This window comes from Ostrinia furnacalis, unplaced genomic scaffold (genome assembly GCF_004193835.3).
Source record: "Ostrinia furnacalis isolate ACB-3 unplaced genomic scaffold, ASM419383v2 OfSCF0077, whole genome shotgun sequence".
Classification (NCBI taxonomy): Eukaryota; Metazoa; Arthropoda; class Insecta; order Lepidoptera; family Crambidae; genus Ostrinia; species Ostrinia furnacalis.
In genome coordinates, this window is record NW_021130316.1 from 117,872 (window position 1) to 137,823 (window position 19,952).

General features: G+C 37.3%; 2 protein-coding genes across 3 annotated transcripts in view; both read right to left on the reverse strand.

The window, feature by feature from the left end:
• Positions 1-5,192: 5,192 nt before the first annotated feature.
• LOC114350993 (uncharacterized) lies at positions 5,193-10,735 on the reverse strand. 2 transcript variants are annotated; one of them, XM_028302019.1, is made up of 2 exons: positions 6,832-10,735; positions 5,193-6,084 (listed from the first exon to the last, which is right to left on the reverse strand). In XM_028302019.1, the coding sequence occupies exons 1-2, from the start codon at positions 10,629-10,631 to the stop codon at positions 5,442-5,444; spliced, it is 4,443 nt and encodes a 1,480-aa protein (XP_028157820.1). In that variant the 5' UTR covers positions 10,632-10,735; the 3' UTR covers positions 5,193-5,441. The 2 variants fall into 2 exon arrangements, with proteins under 2 accessions (XP_028157820.1, XP_028157810.1); XM_028302009.1 differs by having other exon boundaries at positions 5,193-6,081; positions 6,829-10,734.
• An 8,921-nt stretch (positions 10,736-19,656) lies between these two features.
• LOC114351050 (ryanodine receptor-like) overlaps positions 19,657-19,952 on the reverse strand; it is a 71,497-nt gene continuing 71,201 nt past the window's right edge. Inside the window, exon 17 of the mRNA XM_028302092.1 lies at positions 19,657-19,801. Coding sequence (XP_028157893.1) covers positions 19,657-19,801 — 145 coding nt within the window. The remainder of the gene's footprint in view (positions 19,802-19,952) is intronic.

Here is a 19,952-nt window from a genome sequence, read left to right on the forward strand (position 1 = left end):
GTGTTGAGTTTGACAGATTTTTGACGTTTGTCAAAGTTAAAGTAAGATGGTGCAACTCAGCCTAAGTAAGTATACAGTATTAAAATCGAGGCTTCCGGCTACTGGGACCGCAATTAACTAGGACCACGGTCCCAGTCGCCGGATCCATAAAAAAAAAAAAATTCTTCCGGCGACTGGGACCACTCATAGATAACTTAAAAGAAAATATTATTCAATCCAAAATTGGTACAGTACTAAAATCCATGAGTGGTCCCAGTCGCCGGAAGAAAATTATTTAATTTNAAAAAAAAATTCTTCCGGCGACTGGGACCACTCATAGATAACTTAAAAGAAAATATTATTCAATCCAAAATTGGTACAGTACTAAAATCCATGAGTGGTCCCAGTCGCCGGAAGAAAATTATTTAATTTTTACGCATCCGGCGACTGGAACCGCGGTCCCAGTTAATTGCGGTCCCAGTTGACGGAATCCTCTTAAAATCACGGTAGGTTCTAGGATTTTTAAATAACTGAAAACTCTTCTTACATTGCTTAACTTAATTTAATACAGTCACAGTCTTATCATCAAAACATTTTAAAGGCCCTACCTATCAAACCGCGAAATCTGAAGCACATTCGCCTCACGTGCCGAAACATCTAAATTTCAAGCGCGTAACACTCCCGTTCTTTTAGTATCTTTTATTTTCCTTAGGGACACCCAGACCCTAACTCCCACTGATAGATAAGTTTATCCCGCTGTAAACTAAGGGTTGAAGTTTAGGCTGTAAGTTGGTTACGTTGTTCTTAGTTTTGTCCAAGGCAAGTTTACTTTGCCTTTGATTCAAAGATTTCCTTTTTACTTGCAATGTACTAATTTACAAAAGGTAGTTAAATTTTTATTGTTAGGTATATTATCAATCATTTTATTATCAGCCTAAGGATTAATTATTTTACAGCTACAGCTTTGCGTTAATCTTTTAATTTCTAATTATGTATTGTATTTGTTTAATACTTAATAAACACAAAACTAGTATAAATATCCACGTTGACTCCTACTTTCTTCAAAGATCAGCAAAATAGCTTGCAAAAACCTTGCGAATTTTGTAAAATTTTAATTTCACCAAAGCCCTAAGATATTCTTAATGTAGATCTTGTTACAAATTTCAATGAATGTATATTTACACTGTCATTCACAAATTCTATACTTCCGAGAAATGTTGAGTCAACCAGTTAAACGTATTTGGGTCGAACAGACCGCACGGCGACAATTCACAGTTAAGTACAATACCGTATGCATAAAAAGATTATGGCCGACCTTGAGTAAACAACAACTACTTACTCGTAATTTTTTTTTGGACTTCTGCTTTATTGTGAAATCTCCTGTGAAAATCCTTAACAAATTCTTCGGTCTTACATCTATCCATACTCAATTCAATAAAAGAGAAAAAAACCTCTCCAGTAGGCCTAAGATGCGCGCCATGATAGGCGGATATCACGCCATTTTATCGATTTTGCCCATACATTTTGACGTCGATAAAAGTTATCACGGCGCGCATCTTAGGCCTACAGGTGTGAAATAGTTAAGTAAAAGTTTATTTAAATTAACCACTTAATTCTTTAGTAATCGCCAACTCGGCATGCAAATTCAATTTTCTAATGTCCTTATAAGAACTAGGTAGGATATACTTAAAAGGTATGCCCTTGGTAGGTAATTCGTTCCTAAATAAGAAGAAAGGCTGGATAGAATTTTAAATGGCTGAATGGCGAAACTACTTATCCGGTTTGTTGTAAAGTTGCTTTTGCAAATTGTAATAAAAACTACATACAGTCAAACATAGAACCTCTTTGCTTTTTGGACTTTATTTATATCACCAATATTTCTAAAATGTTTGTGTTTATTCTGTCGTTTATTTATTCTCACTCAAAATCGTGGGTGCCTCAGAGCGCTGGAATGGCCCAGAAGATAAGGAAACAGGTAAAAACAGACGTTTAGGCGTTAAACGATTGCGATTTTTTTAACGATATTACAATATTTTCTTCGAAATTTCATTTCATTTCACATAGGAGATCATAACCAAAATAATTTGCTATCTAACCCATTGTCTTTATCGTTTGTGCAACAGGCACTAAAACATATCAATACGAAACGCACAATAAACCCACGGTTCAACATCTAACGGAGGGGACTTCAAAGGGTTTACGAGAGAGGAAATAATATTACATCCACCTGAGGGTGAATGTACAACACAAGCTTAACACTAAGGTCTCTATTGCTTTGTAATAGGAGCTATTTTTCAACAAAATTGTATAGTATGATGTGCTGTCGTCTGACCTCTCCAGGTGAGCCTGAGGATGGTTCTTTTGAACGTTTTGTGATAGAAGAAACGGATCACAATACGAAGTTGATTTGCCGTTTATTTCAAATTAATTTCTGCCCACGCTTGTTGATTTCTGTCTTAGATTATACAGAATATCTAAATAATATATAACTCAAAGGTGACTGACTGACTGACTGACTGACTGACTGACATAGTTATCTATCAACGCACAGCCCAAACCACTGGACGGATCAGGCTGAAATTTGGCATGCAGGTAGATGTTATGACGAAGGCATCCGCTAAGAAAGGATTTTACGAAACTCCACCCCTAAGGGGGTAAAACGGGATTCAAGCGTACGAAGTCGCGGACGGCCGCTAGTTCTACAATAAAGAATTTAAGTTTCGCGTTCCATTTCAAACTAAAATAGAAAGACACGCGACATAAGACTGAGTTACAATATGTACTCACGGCTTGTGACCACGGCTGCAGCTGGCCTGAAACGTTGTGGAAATTGTAATAATTTTCAGTTTTCTATGATGCCAAAAGTGTTATCTATCTATCTGTATTTTATACTTAGGCAATAAAGATTACCTTTAGTTTATATCCGTAACATCAAACTGAATTATTCTACTGGAACTCCAGTCGTAACTTTTAAAGTAGGCTCTAAAAACTTTTTTGCGACGGACTCTTTCAACTACACTCGTAGGTGCCATTATTTTTTTCCCAAAACACACCTTAGCCGTTACGCTCCAGTGACGGACCGTAAAAAATATTTTAATATTTTTACGACAACATTAACCATAATCAGCACGTTAAAATCTTAATTAACATGGTCTGCCCATCAACCACAGACTAGTTAGTGGAGTGGACGCCACGCCACATAATAATGGCAGAACTATTCACTATTTATTATTTGTTATTATTACTTCTAATTTTTTATGCAGAGCCAGGCAAATATTTGACTGCAGTTGAAACACAAAATAATAATACTTAGGTACTATGTTTGTCGATTTTTTTCAGGTAGTGAGTGACTACTTTACTTCTTAGTGCACCGCTTGATCTTTTGTAGGACAATGTTTAGATGTTTTTAAAATACAAAATGGCTTACCTAATAATTGGTTGGCAAACAAGTTATAACTATAATGATAACTAATTATCACTGCTGTGTGTAGTAAAAATTTTGTTTTTACCCAATTGAAAATGTTCAATATGTGAGTACTAATGTAACTCACTATAATAATGTCGTCTTAAGACCCGTATTTCTCAATTTTAATTGTATTGGAACGCGAAAGTTTATTCTCAAAATGTTCACTCTTATTCAATGTGACCTCTAATAAATGTAAGTTGTCTACAACATTTCCTAATTATCCAACTCTATTTAAACACCCAAATGAGTTTTCGCCAAACGAGCGTTTTACGACAAAAAAAAAAGTTTTTTGAAAGTTGGCAAAAAACCGTTGTCCCAATTCATTTTATTGTTTTGAACTTTCGAGAAGTATGAAAATGATGAGGTTGTAGCATAAACGTTTATTAAATTAGTATTTTTATTCTCTCATTCTAATTATTTTTAATGCAATGCAAATAACTTAATTATTTATGCAATCATTAATAATTTCCACGAATTCATGCCTGAAACCTGAATAGGTTAAACATAGAGCTCAAAAATTAAAATTTATATTAAGCTTTTTACACCTATGTTTATGAATGAATAAATAATTTCATTTGATTTTATTTATGTTTGATTTTAACTACATAAATCTTCTTACTCTTTATGTACGAGTAAGTACATGTATTATGTAGGCACGAAGTGCTAGAAGTTAACTAAGTGATTATTATCAATATCAAGTAAGGGCTAGATTTAACTTTATCATAAAGTATTTTCTTATCTTTTCCACTCTCAGTTTTTATGTGAACCAAAGATCACGCGATTGGAACTGCAAAAACTAGTTCTTTGTATGATATAATAATCTCGTTATTTTGTAAACATTTATAAATACGTTTTGACCGTCAAAGCCGCATTAATATAGACAGGTTATTGTTAAGAGAGCTGTCAGTTTTATTGATTTGCAAACCTTGGTATAATACGTTATTGATATTGATATTATTCATAATGCATTCGTTTATTTTTTTAAGATAAGCTCGGAAAGGTTAACAAAGTTTCTTAACAGTTCTGAGGCTATCGTGTTTTTAATAACTCTACTACCTAACCACTAGTTATACTTATGCGAACGAATTCAAAAATAATTTCATAAAACTTTTCCTTATTTTATTTGTTATTTTTTTCCTATATTAACGTGTCATTACTACGATCGCATGTGAAAATAATGAAAGTCAAATGAGATAACAAACAAATGTACGGGATAATCATGTTTGGACAGCTATTTGGTGGTATTATCTATTTACTTTTAGGGCACAATATTTAATTATAGCACAATCACAACGGTGTCTGTGTGACTTGAGATTCGAGGAAAGCTGGTTCGAAACCTACCGCTAGACTATTGTTGTAGCAAACGCACCACGATTAAAAGGCGATTGGTGGCTTCCTGCTACACCTGGATCAAACCGTAGAAGGCTTGCCGGTAAAAAGGGATCGATGTTCTGTACGAGCAGTACGCAATGACAAAATACTATGCACTCACGTACCTTGAGCAGATCGTTGACAGTTCCACCTCGAGTATGGGCATCAGCAGTTGGGAATTCCTTGGTTTCTAGCACATTTGGGCGTGTAGATGATGAGGTAAGTTGAGATTACATGGGAGGGTGACTAGCACACGCGTCGACGGGCCCGTTAGATACGAATAGAAGATGGCGATGTGACCGGTGCGGCCTCCAAAGCGTGACTGCCCTCAAGTTGTCAATAAAAATCCAACTCGAAGGACGGAGCGCAAAAGCAGCCTAGTTTGACTGCGTTTTGTCACTACATTGATACTTATGCAGAGACATCGATACCCGCGATTATTATGAAAATTAAACGAAAAGTTACGATGACGGAACATCCCGCCCACCAAAATATCTATGGTATTTTCTGGTTAATAACTAACGCTAAGACTGATAAACGATATATACGATAAACTATTGATAAAACTAAAACTAAGTTTACGAAAAACGATATGATACGAATACGATACGAGATTGAAATTAAGTTAGGCCTCGATTGGCAGAGGGCATAACTTAACCAATGGACGCTGAATCAAGTTATTGGTTGCAGTTTTAACCATGGCGATTCTAACGATTCCGTCAGCTCCAGCAATGAGCTGCTGTACCCTACCGAGGGTCCAGTGTAACGGCGCTCGATTGTCATCCTTAATGATGACCATCGATCCTACAGCTAATGGTTTTGAATCTTTTGTCCATTTAGCGCGTTGCGTTAAAGAGTTAAGGTATTCGTGTTTCCATCTGGACCAGAAATTCTGATGGAAAGATTGCAACAACTGCCACCGATGAAGCCGATTAATGTTAATGGAAGAAAGATCTTCATCGGGGACCGCTGTTAACGGTTCTAACGTTAAGAAATGACCTGGTGTCAATGCTGACAGATCGCTGGGATCAGCACTTACGGGACACAACGGTCTCGAATTTAAAATGGCTTCGATTTGTACGAAAAGTGTCGTCAGCTCTTCAAAAGTTAAGACTTGATCGCCAACGACCCGATATAAATGACTTTTAGCCGCTTTTATTTGTATCTCCCAAACACCTCCGAAGTGGGGAGCCGAGGGAGGATTGAATTTGAACTCAATCTTCTCCGCTTGTGAAGCATCTTGCATTAACGATGCAAGTTGGTTTCGAGTACCGACGAAGTTGGTTCCACAATCGGCATGTATGACATTGCAACGACCGCGACGTGCTACGAAACGGCGAAGAGCAGCGATGAAACCGTCTGTGGATAGCGTAGACACGACCTCCAAGTGGACCGCCTTAGTTGCGAGGCATATAAACAGACAGAGGTACGCTTTATCGATCTTCGCGCCACGATGAGGACCTAATTTTATGCGGAACGGTCCGCCAAAATCGACACCCACCACAGAGAAAGGCTTCACCTGGTTAACACGGTAAGCCGGAAGGTCGCTCATGAACGGTTGCAATGGCTGTGGATGCAATCGGTAGCAATTTATACATTTAGCCAGAATGCGGCGAATTGTCCGTTTTGCAGAAACTACCCAAAATTGCTGTAAGAGCAAAAAATGAGTCGTATTAACGCCTGGGTGACAATAGCTACGATGGATGAAATTGATTATTAGATCAGTCAGCGAATGATCTGAGGGTAACAGAGCAGGATGTTTGTGATCATATTCCAGCCCTGAGCGTGAAAGTCTACCGCCCACCCTGAGGCAACCAAAGTCGTCGATAAACGGATTAAGTTTTCGAAATTGTTTTGCTAAAGGTTTTTGAGATTTGAGATTAGCAATCTCATTTGAAAAGGTTTGAAGTTGTGTGTGTTTAACTAACTGCATTAACGCGTTGTGACGTTCGACGTTATTTATGAAAATGCTTTCATGTTTATTACAGCGCTTTCGAAGTCGGTTGATAAAACGATTAACATACGATAGAACGTTTAAAAGTTTTTGTAAAGATGAAAATCTGTTCGTCAAGTCGGTTAAAACGTTAAAATTGTCGCTTTCATTTACATTTCCCGTCACTAATGCCACTGACTTGCGAGATTCAGCCTGTACAAGATCCTCGTCCTGCTTTGATAAAGCAAGAGAATGAGAAGGCCACGACTCTTTCTCCTGTGACAGCCAACACGGTCCCGCCCACCATAAGGAATTATTTAAAATTTCATTAGGAAGAAGTCCGCGAGAACAGATGTCAGCTGGATTGTCTCCAGAAGAAACGTGGTGCCAACATTCAGAAGGTGCGATTTCTTGTATGTGACTTACACGATTTGCTACAAAAGTGGTCCATCGAGAAGAATGGGAACGAAGCCAGGACAAAACGATCGTAGCATCTGACCACAAGAAAACTGAATTGATGGGAATGTCAGAAAGGTAAGTGTCACGAACATATTTGTATAGGTCAGCTAATAAAACTGCAGCGCAAAGCTCCAATCGAGGCAATGGAATACGTTTCAGAGGAACTACTCGAGCTTTAGAGCAAACAAAAAAAACTTTAACGTTACCAGTCTCATCAACTGTGCGTAAGTAAATGACAGCGCCATAAGCGATCTCGGAACTGTCACAGAAGCCATGCAGTTCATACGATTTTGAATTCGAACAGGTAAGTTTGCGTGGTATACGAAGACGAGTAAGATTCGGAAGTTGATCGGAATAAGAAGTCCATGAACGGACGACTTCGATAGGTGGCGTTTCGTCCCAATCTACACCGAGAATCCAAAGTTTTTGGATCAAGCATTTAGCTTGGATTGTGATTGGTGAAAGAAAGCCGAGGGGATCAAAAATCCGAGCGAGTTCGCTTAGAATAGAACGTTTTGTGCACGGTTTAATTTCAGGTTTTACTGAGAAAAGAAAAGAATCGGATGAAGGGTCCCATTTAAGGCCGAGAACCTTCAACGGCGAGGGTTCCGCTTGGTCAAGAGATACTGAACCTTGTAGGTGTAGTTCAATGGGCAAATCAGACAAGAGCTGCGGTTCGTTGCTAACCCACTTCCGCAATTCAAAACGACCCAAGTTAAAAAGTTTGATAAGTTGCGTCTTTGCTTCTTGAGCAACGTCAAAGCTGTCAAATCCGCAAACCACATCGTCGACATACACGTGCGATTTAATGATTTGTTTCGCCAGAGGATATGCATCTCCTTCATCATCAGCAAGCTGTCGCAAAGTACGGCAAGCGAGATAAGGAGATGAAGCGACACCGTAAGTGACCGTATTCAAACGATACTCTCGAAGCACGTCGCTGGGCGACGGTCTCCAGAGAATACGTTGATACTCTCGGTGATCAGGCGAAACTAAAATCTGCCGATACATTTGGCGAACATCAGCCATGACGACGATTTGATGTTGTCGAAAGTTTAAAAGAATTTTAAAAATGTCGGGTTGTAACTTTGGACCGATTAATTGCGTGTCATTAAAAGAACGAGCGTTTAAGTCTTTTGCAGACGCATCGAACACAACGCGAAGACGTGTCGTTGTGGAGTCAGGACGTAAGACACAGTGATGTGGGATGTAATATTTACCCCTGCCCATTTGATCGAGTGGCACTAGTGACATGTGATTGGACTCGATATAGTCTGACATGAATTCGCGATATTGAGTGTATAATTCATTGTCACGAGATAGTCTTTTTTCAATCGCATGAAACCGTCGTAACGCCACCTCGCGAGAACCTTGAAACATAGGATCAGAATCATCCTTGAACGGATATTTAACGATATATCTACCGGAAGTGTCACGCTCGTGCTCGGTGACAAACTTATTTTCGCATAACTGTTCTTCCGGTGTCAATGAAGTTGCTTTAGGTACGTTATCTAGTTCCCAAAACCGTTTCACTAACGAGTTTAACTCGTGATCGATACCGAATGATAACGTATGTGTGAGTAATGCCGTGCTAGTATTTAAAAACGTTTTACCAAGGAGAAGCCAACCGAAAATCGAATTAAAAGCCGTAGGTTGATTTTGACTTCCCTTGATTTGCTGTCCTAACAGCGATTCGGCAAAAACATCAGCAGCAAACAATATATCAATCGGTCCGGGAATATCGAAACTAGGATCCGCTAAAGTAATCGATTTAATGTGCGACCATCGAGATGTATTTAATTGAGCTATAGGTTGATCGCTACATATTTTAGAAATTACATGCATGTTCAATGTGTAAACAATTTTATTGTTTGTGCCTACGCAACAAGTGACGTCACCGTTAATAGGTGCACAAGCATCTCCGAGTCCGCTAACACTAACTGAAGTTTGAGTAGGTACCAATTGCAAACGCTTAACAGCCGATTCCGTTATAAAGTTACTTTGGCTTCCCGTGTCAAAAAGTGCACGAAAAGATTGCAAGTCGCCGTGAGCGTCCTTCACCTGCACAATAGCGGTGGCTAGTAGAACAGTAGGCTTCGACTGCGATCTTGTGAATAAAGATGATGACACACTGGGCGCATCGGACTTATCGCGGTGAAGCAAAGTATGATGTTTACGCTTACAAAATCGACAAGTAAAGAAAGAATTACAATTCTTGATTTGATGAGATGACTTTAAGCAATTATAGCACCATTTCTTTTCTTCAGCTATTTTCATACGTTCATCGATAGATTTTTTACGAAACTCAGAACACGATGAGATTGAATGTGTATCATTGCAATATGAACACTTCTGAATGGGTTTTACGTTATCACTCGAAGTTGCAGGCCGGTTATCGTTCGCAGCCACTAAGGTGTGCGACACACTAGGGCGTTTTATTGAATTTTGAATAGGCTTCGATTTCGATGGCTCTAAAAAATGTGTATCACGTATTAAAGCTTCACATTTAGATTGCAAGAATAGTTTCAACTGGTCATACGTTGGAAACTCGATATCACAATACTTTTCTTCAAAGCTACGACGCATGGTTGTATCTAATTTTGATAATAAATGATAGACCAAAACAAAGTTCCAATTTTGAACCGGTAAGTTAATAGTTTTCAAAATACTTAAGTTTTCGTCCATTATATCAAGCGATTTACGAAATTCCCTTGCATCTTTAGATTTAAACTCAATATTAAGGATTTCGCGCCAACAAGTAAAAGCAAGATCGCGTTTATTTTTATACCTGCCGCATAAGGCTTGGTACGCATCATTATAATGCTCGTGAGTTAATGGGAATGCTTTAACTATGGACAATGCGTCGCCGCTAAGAGATGATACCAAATAGTGAAACCTTTCCGTGTCGGTGAGTGAAGATGAATTATGAATTAAAGCATTAAATGTATCAAAGTACTCTGGCCATTGTTTGATGTTACCAGAAAAAGTAGGAAGCGTTATTTTTGGCAACCGAATATTGAACGATGACGAGACGCTTTTCGATTGCTGTAATTCAGCATCCTCGCTCCGAGTTAAGGTACGGTAAATAGATTCGATTTTGTAATAAGTGTCATCAAATTGCTCCTGTATACAAGAATCCAGGTCGTCCGTATCATCTAAAAGTTCCAATATGTTGAAGTGTGCGTATTCAAATGTTTCTGCTATTTGTTTAATATCTTGGTGATAAGAAAAGAACAAATCGCGCTGAGAAGGGTCGCTTGTCGCTAATTGACCAACTTCCAAAGCTTTGTTCAATCGTTTAATAGAAATTGTTCGCTTTCGACGCAAAGACGGTAAATCTTGCATAGAATATTCATGTTCGATTGATTTAGATTTAGATTTTCTTAACGTTTTTCGCGTCGAACGTTTGCTTAAAAGTGACATTTTAGTTTATAAATACTAAATGTAAAAGTGTAAAACGAAATATGAAATTAATAAAAAATATTAATTTTACTCAGTGTGTTACCACCCTAACGCTTGACTAGACAAAAACGTGCGGCCGCTGTGGAATGCAGCTGCGAGTTGAATTGATGATGCACACACGCACACAGGTTACGCACAATAATGATAACAAGTGGCCGATATTTAAATGATACGTTACGCTAAACGTTACAGGTACGATTACAAGATACAAAATGAAGACTGTAAATATTACAAGTTAGCGTATTCAAAATACGAAGTATAAAAATTGTTTACGTTAATTTTAACTGAACTACGATAAATTATTTTACTTTTAAAATGTTGTTCGTAGTTGCTTGGCGCTGGATCGGTGCGATAAGTACGAGAGATCACCGATGGGCGCGGAACAATGCAACTACCCGAAAGTAAAAATAAAAATGTAGGAATGTAGTTTCGATATTTAAACGATATTACAATATGTTTTAGATATTGTACGATAAATAAAACGATTACAACAAATGTACTAGATGAATGTGGATGAATGTAGTGTCTATAAATAGAATTAATGTAAGCCGATGAATAAATTAAGCACCGATTAATGATGAAAGATTGCTTAATTTGATCCTACAATAATTCAAGACAATACTTAACGATGTTTAACGATAGGAATTCGGATAAATACGATATTACTGATGTGACCCGTAAGCACTGATACCGCACGATGTTGGATTAAGTAAATACTGATTAAATAGATTAACTCTGCAACCAATAACCGATGAATGAAATGAATAGATTTTACTAATTGCCGAGTATTTTAACCAGAAATACCACGATATTTGGAACGCGATACAGTACAATTTACAGGTGCTAGGTGGAAACTGTCCCGGGTTTCGGCACCAAAAAGGATGTAGCAAACGCACCACGATTAGAAGGCGATTGGTGGCTTCCTGCTACACCTGGATCAAACCGTAGAAGGCTTGCCGGTAAAAAGGGATCGATGTTCTGTACGAGCAGTACGCAATGACAAAATACTATGCACTCACGTACCTTGAGCAGATCGATGACAGTTCCACCTCGAGTATGGGCAGCAGCAGTTGGGAATTCCTTCGGTTTCTAGCACATTTGGGCGTGTAGATGATGAGGTAAGTTGAGATCACATGGGAGGGTGACTAGCACACGCGTCGACGGGCCCGTTAGAATACGAATAGAAGATGGCGATGTGACCGGTGCGGCCTCCAAAGCGTGACTGCCCTCAAGTTGTCAATAAAAATCCAACTCGAAGGACGGAGCGCATAAGCAGCCTAGTTTGACTGCGTTTTGTCACTACATCGATACTTATGCAGAGACATCGATACCCGCGATTATTATGAAAATTTAAACGAAAAGTTACGATGACGGAACAATTGTGTTATGCCATCTATGGCTTTATTTCGACGTGTTAATGGTTCTAAATCTAAAAGCTCTGAAATTTGCAGAGCCGTACCTTTCGAAACACGATATCTGACGCGGAAATTTTCACCATCGTGTTCATCAATAAAGTTTATTCTGTCTGGTATTCTACGTCCATAGTCAGGGAACTTCGCCCTTCTGCCAAGTTCTTTCATAATTAGCATGTACTGATAATATGTCTCGTCAGCACGTTTTTTTCGCGCGTTGATCTCGTGCATTTGCTTTACGTTCATCGCTTCTGGGAATAATTTTAACTGGACAACAAAGGACTATTGTAAAAATTGTCCATCACCAGAGTGTGCCCACGATTCAGTATGGCCTGACAAGATCGAAAACAATCTTGCTGGTGGCACCTTCTGGCTCTGGTTCATTACCCTCACGACATCTTTTTTTTTTCAATATTGTTTTAATTAAACTCTGTATTTTTTCGTCTATCTTTCCAGACTTTTACCTCCTCACTAATAAAAAGTTACACAGTTGTTGAACACTGTTTTAAAATGATATTTCCATACTAAACGTCACTTTCAAACACTGTTCAACGAGCGTGTAAGTTTTATTAGTAAGGGGGTTAAAATATAATCTTTTGATACCTTTTTTTTAATCAAAATTTGGAGTCTGTTCATTAGCCGTTTCAGCTTTAGTTTTGTCGTCATTGTCACTGATCTTGCTCGCCATAAGACATGACCCCATCTTTGGATCATTCTTGTTCATTTGAACTCGGTATATTGTCCACACTATTGTGAAACTATTCTCCTCATTACTCTGTGGAGCCCTTGGTTCTTTTAGATGGCCTCCATAAAATACGTCACACGAATTTAATGATTTTTTGTCCCCCTTGTCACAGGTGGTCACATTTCTGAGACTCCCCCCCTCTCCCTAGTCACTAGGGAAATTGCAAAACACTAGGCCCTAGTGTGACGTCACATGTTTTGCAATTTCACATCGAAAAATTATTAAATTAAGACAGCAGTTTCGTCATTTGTACTATCTGCAGCTCTTCGATTCTACTTCACCTTCGATAATGTTACTACTTTTCAAAATTTTCCATAAGGTATTAACTTCTTCCTGTATAAGCTGTTTTTTTTTTATCAGCGTAAGTTGCACTGTAAGTTTCGTATAATCTACGGTAAAGATTACCTAAATCTATCTTTTTGTTCATTTTGAACTTGATTTATTAAAATATGTTTATATCCACAAAATAGCACTACTAAAAAACGACGTCGTTCACTCAGCGATAGTCAATTGTCGAATGAAATAGAAACAATATAATCACGCGAGGTACGGTGCATTTGGCGGCATTAGTCAATGGGCTCGTAGGCGATCGGCGCGTGTCACTTGAGCGCACATGAACTAGTCAACAAAACTATTTAATCCGTATTGTCCTAAAGATAGTTGGAAATATTTTTAGTTTAATTAATATTTCAAATTTACGCGATTAGTACCTCGTCTAGATATATAAGATTTTGAAATGTGATGTCACGAAACATAGGACCCCTCCCACCCCTTGTCACACCATGTCACTTTGGAATCTTAATTTGTATGATCGAACAATTTTCGGTATGTTTCTATACCCGCCGCTATTGATCCTTCTTCTTCATATTTTTCTTTATATTTTTATGCATTATTAATATTCAGTTCGGAATCTAAATATCTATATTCTGAATTCTTAGGGCAATAGTAGTACAGTCAGTACAGATAGTAGTACAGTCTTGTAAGGTCGTTAAAATAAATAATAACATAAAGTTCTTAATAAAAGATTTAATATTCTTATTAAAATAAAACACATTAAAAATAAAATGACTTATAAACAGAACTGGTGAAGCTCCATGACAAGTCAACCTCTGAATTAGCACTTAAGAGCGCCCACTGCGCACTGACTCTGGTGTAGACGGAGGAGCGCATCACAAACCCGCTCGGCTGGTGAAATGCGACTTCCACAGTCCGCAGTCTAGGTGCCCACGTCTCTCCCAGCATTGGCTTCCACTGGTGGTGCTTTTAGACAACTGAAATAATAAATGAAATATCCCTTTATTTTATTTATTTAGCACAAAAAAATTGTATTTATTTATTTACAAAACAACAGTTATTAAAATTACAAAAACCATATTAGTTTTCACTAATATTTTCATTTTACTATAGTCCGGTCGCCGAGCATGTAGAATTTCGTTCAATGACCCCAAGCAAACGACTGCGCGACGGGCGGCCGCAGTGAGTGTGCGAGCGCGACAGCAATATAATAATTACGCGCGAGCGATAAGGATGAGTAGCTTGGGGTCCTTGGACGAAATTCTACGTGCTCGGCGACCGGGCTTTAAAAATATGTTTTAATACAATAATTGTGTACAAAATATTTGATCGAGTGTTTTCTTATATGAGACTATTACATTTCTAAAAAGAGACTTTTTAAAGGGACAATATTATTTGATCCTCTAAAAACTAATTGATATTTTTTGTATGTGCACTTTTAAAAATAAATGATGTATTTTATTATATTTTATCTTTATATTAATTATTGGGTCTATATTAGTTGATCTACGGATAAATTATGAATGATCTTCATTTAAGGTAACATAATATTTATGTTTATATTATATCATACTCTTTTAATATTTGGTAAACAAAAATAATATTTGATCCTCTTTTTTAGTTATTGATCTTTAATTTTGTTAATTTGATGATTTTTATATCAAGTTTGCCTTTTAATATTGATCACCTAATAAATACATTTCGATCTATGTATAACTTAACTTTAAAATATATTTGATCTAACTAAAAATATTATTGGTTAATATTTTTAATTAAAAAATATCTTTTAATTTACGCGGTACTTTGTGGTTGAGTGACAATCGTCCGTCATTGGTACTGAGTTGGCCAAGGGCTTAGCGGCCAATAAGCAAGCAGAAAAAAAAAAGAATGGTACATTGCCATGTTTATTTAAATTACAAGCTTTGCTTAGTTTGGGACTAGAGGCGCTAAGTATGTAAAATAATTTCTTACTTCAGTCATCCCTGAACCCGACATTATAATTTTTACCTCTTTATTTTTTTTCAAATCGCAAGATTGATTTTCTCTTAGTATACCGATCTCGACCGTGATCACTGACCATAAAGTCATCTGTCAACGGGTCGATTAGACACGATAAAAGCACTAAACGATATTTGTTTACTTTTAGTGCGACATCGGGTCGTAAGGACCTGATAAGTTTTTTTTTTCCAAATATTTACTGTGTTTGACGAAACAATTGCAAAACACTATGTATCTTTCGTACTACTGAAAAGACCGAATATATCCATCCCGCACCAACGCATCCAGCACCTAAGGTCAATTCGACCCGATAACGCAGTGTGAACGTGTTAAGTATGCTTTTTTAATAAAAAATAAATCTTTGAACATCAAGTGCCTTTAAATAGTTTCCATCCTTTGACTACAACTTAATAAAAATAAGTACCATAACATCATCATTTTGAAGATTATTTGATATAGACAAAAAATAATTTATACAAATCGAATTATTTAAAAAAGTATCACAATATTGAATATTTGGTGCTCATTTCTTTTATTTTTGAGGACCAACAAGTAACGATCAGATATAATTTTTACATCTCAATAATTTTTTGCGTAGTTCAAAAGAGATTAAAATATCGATCAATTTCATTTATTTTATGTCTCAAAGTAAGAGGATCAATCATTAAAATAGATGACCATTTAGATTTTTTTAATTGCCGTTTTTGCTAATTTAAAAAGATCATTTAAATACATGCCCTTTTTAAATGATATCATAAACTTACCGCAAACACGCTCCCATGGCTGTGTGATTGATGCACGACGCGACTCCACCTCGGAACTAGCGGGCGCTCTAAAGCGGCCACTGCGCACACTGGTGTAGGCGGTGGAGCGCGCCACAAACCCGCAGACTTCGCAGTCCTCAGTCTGGGTGCCGTCTCTCCCAGCATTGGCTGCCATTGGTGGTGCTTTTATACTACTGAAATATAAAATATAAATAAAATATCCCTTTTTTATCCAAAATTTAAAACGCAGTAAAGCCATTATTTACATTTTTACAATTTAGCCATGAATGTTTTCTTGTACAAATTTGCCCGAGGACCTTCTCAGAATAGTCCGCTTAAAAGGTTGCAGCTCATTAAAGAGTGCCCTCAGTATCGTGCTAGAGAAAGTAAATTTCCTTCACCAATATAATTCCCGGAATAGAATGCTTAAATCGCATTTCTTACAGCTAAGACCACAACCAATGGCCAACAATCCATTTACGCCCAATCCAAATACAATGGGATTAAAACAGTTTTTCAATCCGCAACCACAGTTTAAATTTGGACTACAACCAAATAACAACCAACAACAATTTAAATTCGTAATTACCCCCAGTAAACAAGTAAAATTACCACAACAGCAAAATCAACCACAATTCTGTTACAAACCACAACCACAAAATCAACCACAGTTCGGTTTTAAACCCCAACAAAATCAACAACAGTTCGGTTCGGTTCACATCAAGACGGTGCATATTTGACAACTGTCGAAATGGTGCATATTTGACAACTGTCGAAATGCACCAAGCCATTCTGTGTCGAAATTCATAAAGCTCCATACGTTAAAAAATCACAATTTCTATATTCCTTACCGTGCCAGAGTCTGTCATTTGCACTACACAAACAATGTATGGAAAGAGTTGATGCTACAGGGTAATCATCAAGATTTCAACAGTGACTTTATGCTAGACATAATAAACATTTACAAATGGGGTCTCGAAAGAAAACAAGATTTCGAAAACCTTGATAGTTTTGATGATGATGAATTCCATTTTTGGACATCTTTAACAAAAAATCAATTTAATGCCATTTTAGATCAAACGCCATCTCTAAGAGCGAGATCACATAATCCTGCAACATGTTTGGAAGTATATCTGTCAAAAATAAGAACTGGAGAACCTAATGAGCGATTAGCAACACATTTTTTAAAATGTCGAGAAGAACTTGGAAAAAGAAAATTCGTTAACTTAGCAAACAAATCAAGATTAATCACAATATGCCGATGGGTGGTAGAAGCTATTAACGGAAGATTTAAAAGAGATTTTAAAATCTTCAGACAACCTTATTTTAATATAACAATGAAGAATATGATGGTAGATTTTAGAATTTGTGCGGCTATAACAAATGCAAACCAAACTCCATTTGAAGATAATGAACGAGCCCAACAATATTAAACATAATAAATGAATATTGAAAATACTCTGGCAGATTATGTTACAAGTAATAACTTGAATAGACAAAGGGCGACATTTGTAAGAATGGAAGCAAATAATAACCTAGACCTGACGGATTTCCCCAGGGTAACCTACGAAGAACTATTATCAGTAACTTTAGGTATATACCATTTAAAGCTGGCCACTTCGAAAGGGTGTTAGAAGAAGCTACCAATAGCACTTCGAAAGGGTGTTAGAAGAAGCTACCAATGTGGCTCGGGACCTTAATGTAGAAACAGATTATCCGCCTATAGACACAGTTCGTCCACGAAGAAAACCAACTCAATTTCAATATGAACAGAGTGACGAAGTTTTACTTGACCCCAAAACCAAATACAAAGTAGAGGTTTTTTTAGAATCCTAGATCAAACGTTAACTTCTTTAAATATTCGAGGGGTTGGAAACTTTTACCGACGTATTTGGCTTTTTCACCAATAATAACTTATTTAGTTGCTCTAAAGATGATTTAAAGAAACATTGCAAAGATTTGAATTTGAAGCTAAAAGACAGTTCACAGATATTGACCAGTTACGAACGAGTTTCCCGTAGTAAGTACTCGAGAGAACATGGTAATTCGTCGCATGCTTTGGCGGCACAAAAACTCAAACTATGGCAGACAAATTTCAGCAACTGAACATGTGGATAGTGAGCTTTTAGATGGGATGGATGTAAAGCGAATTTCGGATTCCAGTCAGGTTGCTGGCGCCATCCGTACCTATTGCGATTAAATTTGTTGGGTTCAAACCCATTTCTTGGAGAAAATCAGTGAATGCAGTGTATAAAGCGGTTGCTGTGGTTTGGAAAAGCTCCTGAAACCCAAGGAAGTCTGTCATTATTGCTTTTTGTGCGTCGTTATAATATCTAATCATGTAGGCCATATATTTTTCCGATGAAACATCTGTCGACTCATCAAAAATAATGGAGTACGGGCGATCGCCAACCTCTTATTATTTGTGATTTTAAACAAGGCTCTATAATATTCTTTATTATGTTGGAACATTAATTGGTTCTATGCAGCTGCAAGTTTTCCAATGGACTGCCCTTTCCAATATTCTTTAGTATTTCACCCATATGATCAATGCTCCTCACAGAACCATGACAGGCTATATGGGCAGCAATTTGGATATCATAACTTTTTTCCGTTTTATTAGTAGTCGTATAATAGCCTGAAATGTAAATAATTAATTATGCTATTTAAATAATAAAAAATATATTGTAAAATGTATAATGTGATATTTAATGTGTGTACCAACCAAAAGTAGATAATATTGTCGTTGGTTTGTGTTTTTTTGTATTTACGGCATTTCCACGTTCTATGTGAGCATTTGATTTCATATGTTTCTCTAAATCTGTTTTATGTGCTCGCAAGGGATTTAAGCATAATTTACAATAGGCTTCTCCTTTTCCTTTCATAATAAGGTCTTCTGAAGTACGAGTAAGCCAATCTGTAATAATAAAAATAAATTAATATTATCAAAAAAAACTACTAAATTGGTAATTATTTTTTTGTGTTGGTATCACTAAAAGAATAGAATAGAATAGAATAGAATAGAATAATTGTTTNCCCCGCCGCCGGGACGCCCCCGCGGGAGCCCGACCCGGGTGAAGCGCCGTCTTTGCCCCCGCAAGCACCCACACACCCATACTTATTACGTCCTAGGAAACACGTAGATTATAAGAAATATCTTTAACAATTATGTTTAGTTTACTCTAAGTTTAACTAGTTTATATAATCGTAGTTAATTAACATTGGCTATGTTTTGTCACCAGGTTCCAAAGATTAAGTGTGGAGGAATGATGTGTATGCGCGTCTACGCGCATAATATATAGAACCTACCTACATTGTACTCGTAGTAACAAAAGTTGATGTCTGTGTCGCTGTCATCGTTTAGTAATAAACTCGAGTTCAAAGCGATCGGTGTGTTTCATTTATATCACATAGACCTCCCCAAATTATGCCAAAAAAAAGCGAGGAATGAGAGACGCAAAGCACCTATAGTTCCGGACGCTGCAACTCGCCCCAATGGAAACCCAACCAGTGGGGGCTAAGTTTGGCACGGAAGTATTTAATGAAACATCATTCTGATTCTTTAGGTTTCCAACAGTAGCTGGATAAAAAATTTGCACGTTCTACAATCACTATGCTTTTTCAGTTAGGTATGTATTTATTTATGTAATAATATCACATCGTTTATCTTTACCAAAAAAATGTGTATTTCGATGGTTTGTCACACATATTACAAGTTTTGCTTACCTTGGCCCTAGATGGCGCTAAATGAAAATGTCCGACTTTATAAATCCTTACCCAGCAGTATTGGCCCATCCAATCCTTAGATGCGGCATCATGTGCGTGGTCTTCTCGATGTGATCCATCGTGACTTCGAAGTACCACTTCTGGTACACTGCCGAGCCTTCCACGCGGCCCACGAAGATGTTTGGGCGGACGCTAGAAAAAAACTCGCTGTTAATTTATAGCGTCTGATGTATACTGAGGGTTAGGGGGCTTTTTCGATGTGTTCAATCAGATGACCGCTGTCCCACCTCTTAACACAGTGCCCTAGATTTGCTTCAGCCCAATATTACCAATATAACCATGA

Coding starts and splice junctions, on each gene's coding strand:
- LOC114350993 (XM_028302019.1), bottom strand. CDS start 10,631: ATGTCACTTTTAAGCAAACGTTCGACGCGAAAAACGTTAAGAAAATCT. Junction 6,085..6,831: donor AACGTTCTATCGTATGTTAA/TCGTTTTATCAA, acceptor CTTCGTCGGTAC/TCGAAACCAACTTGCATCGT.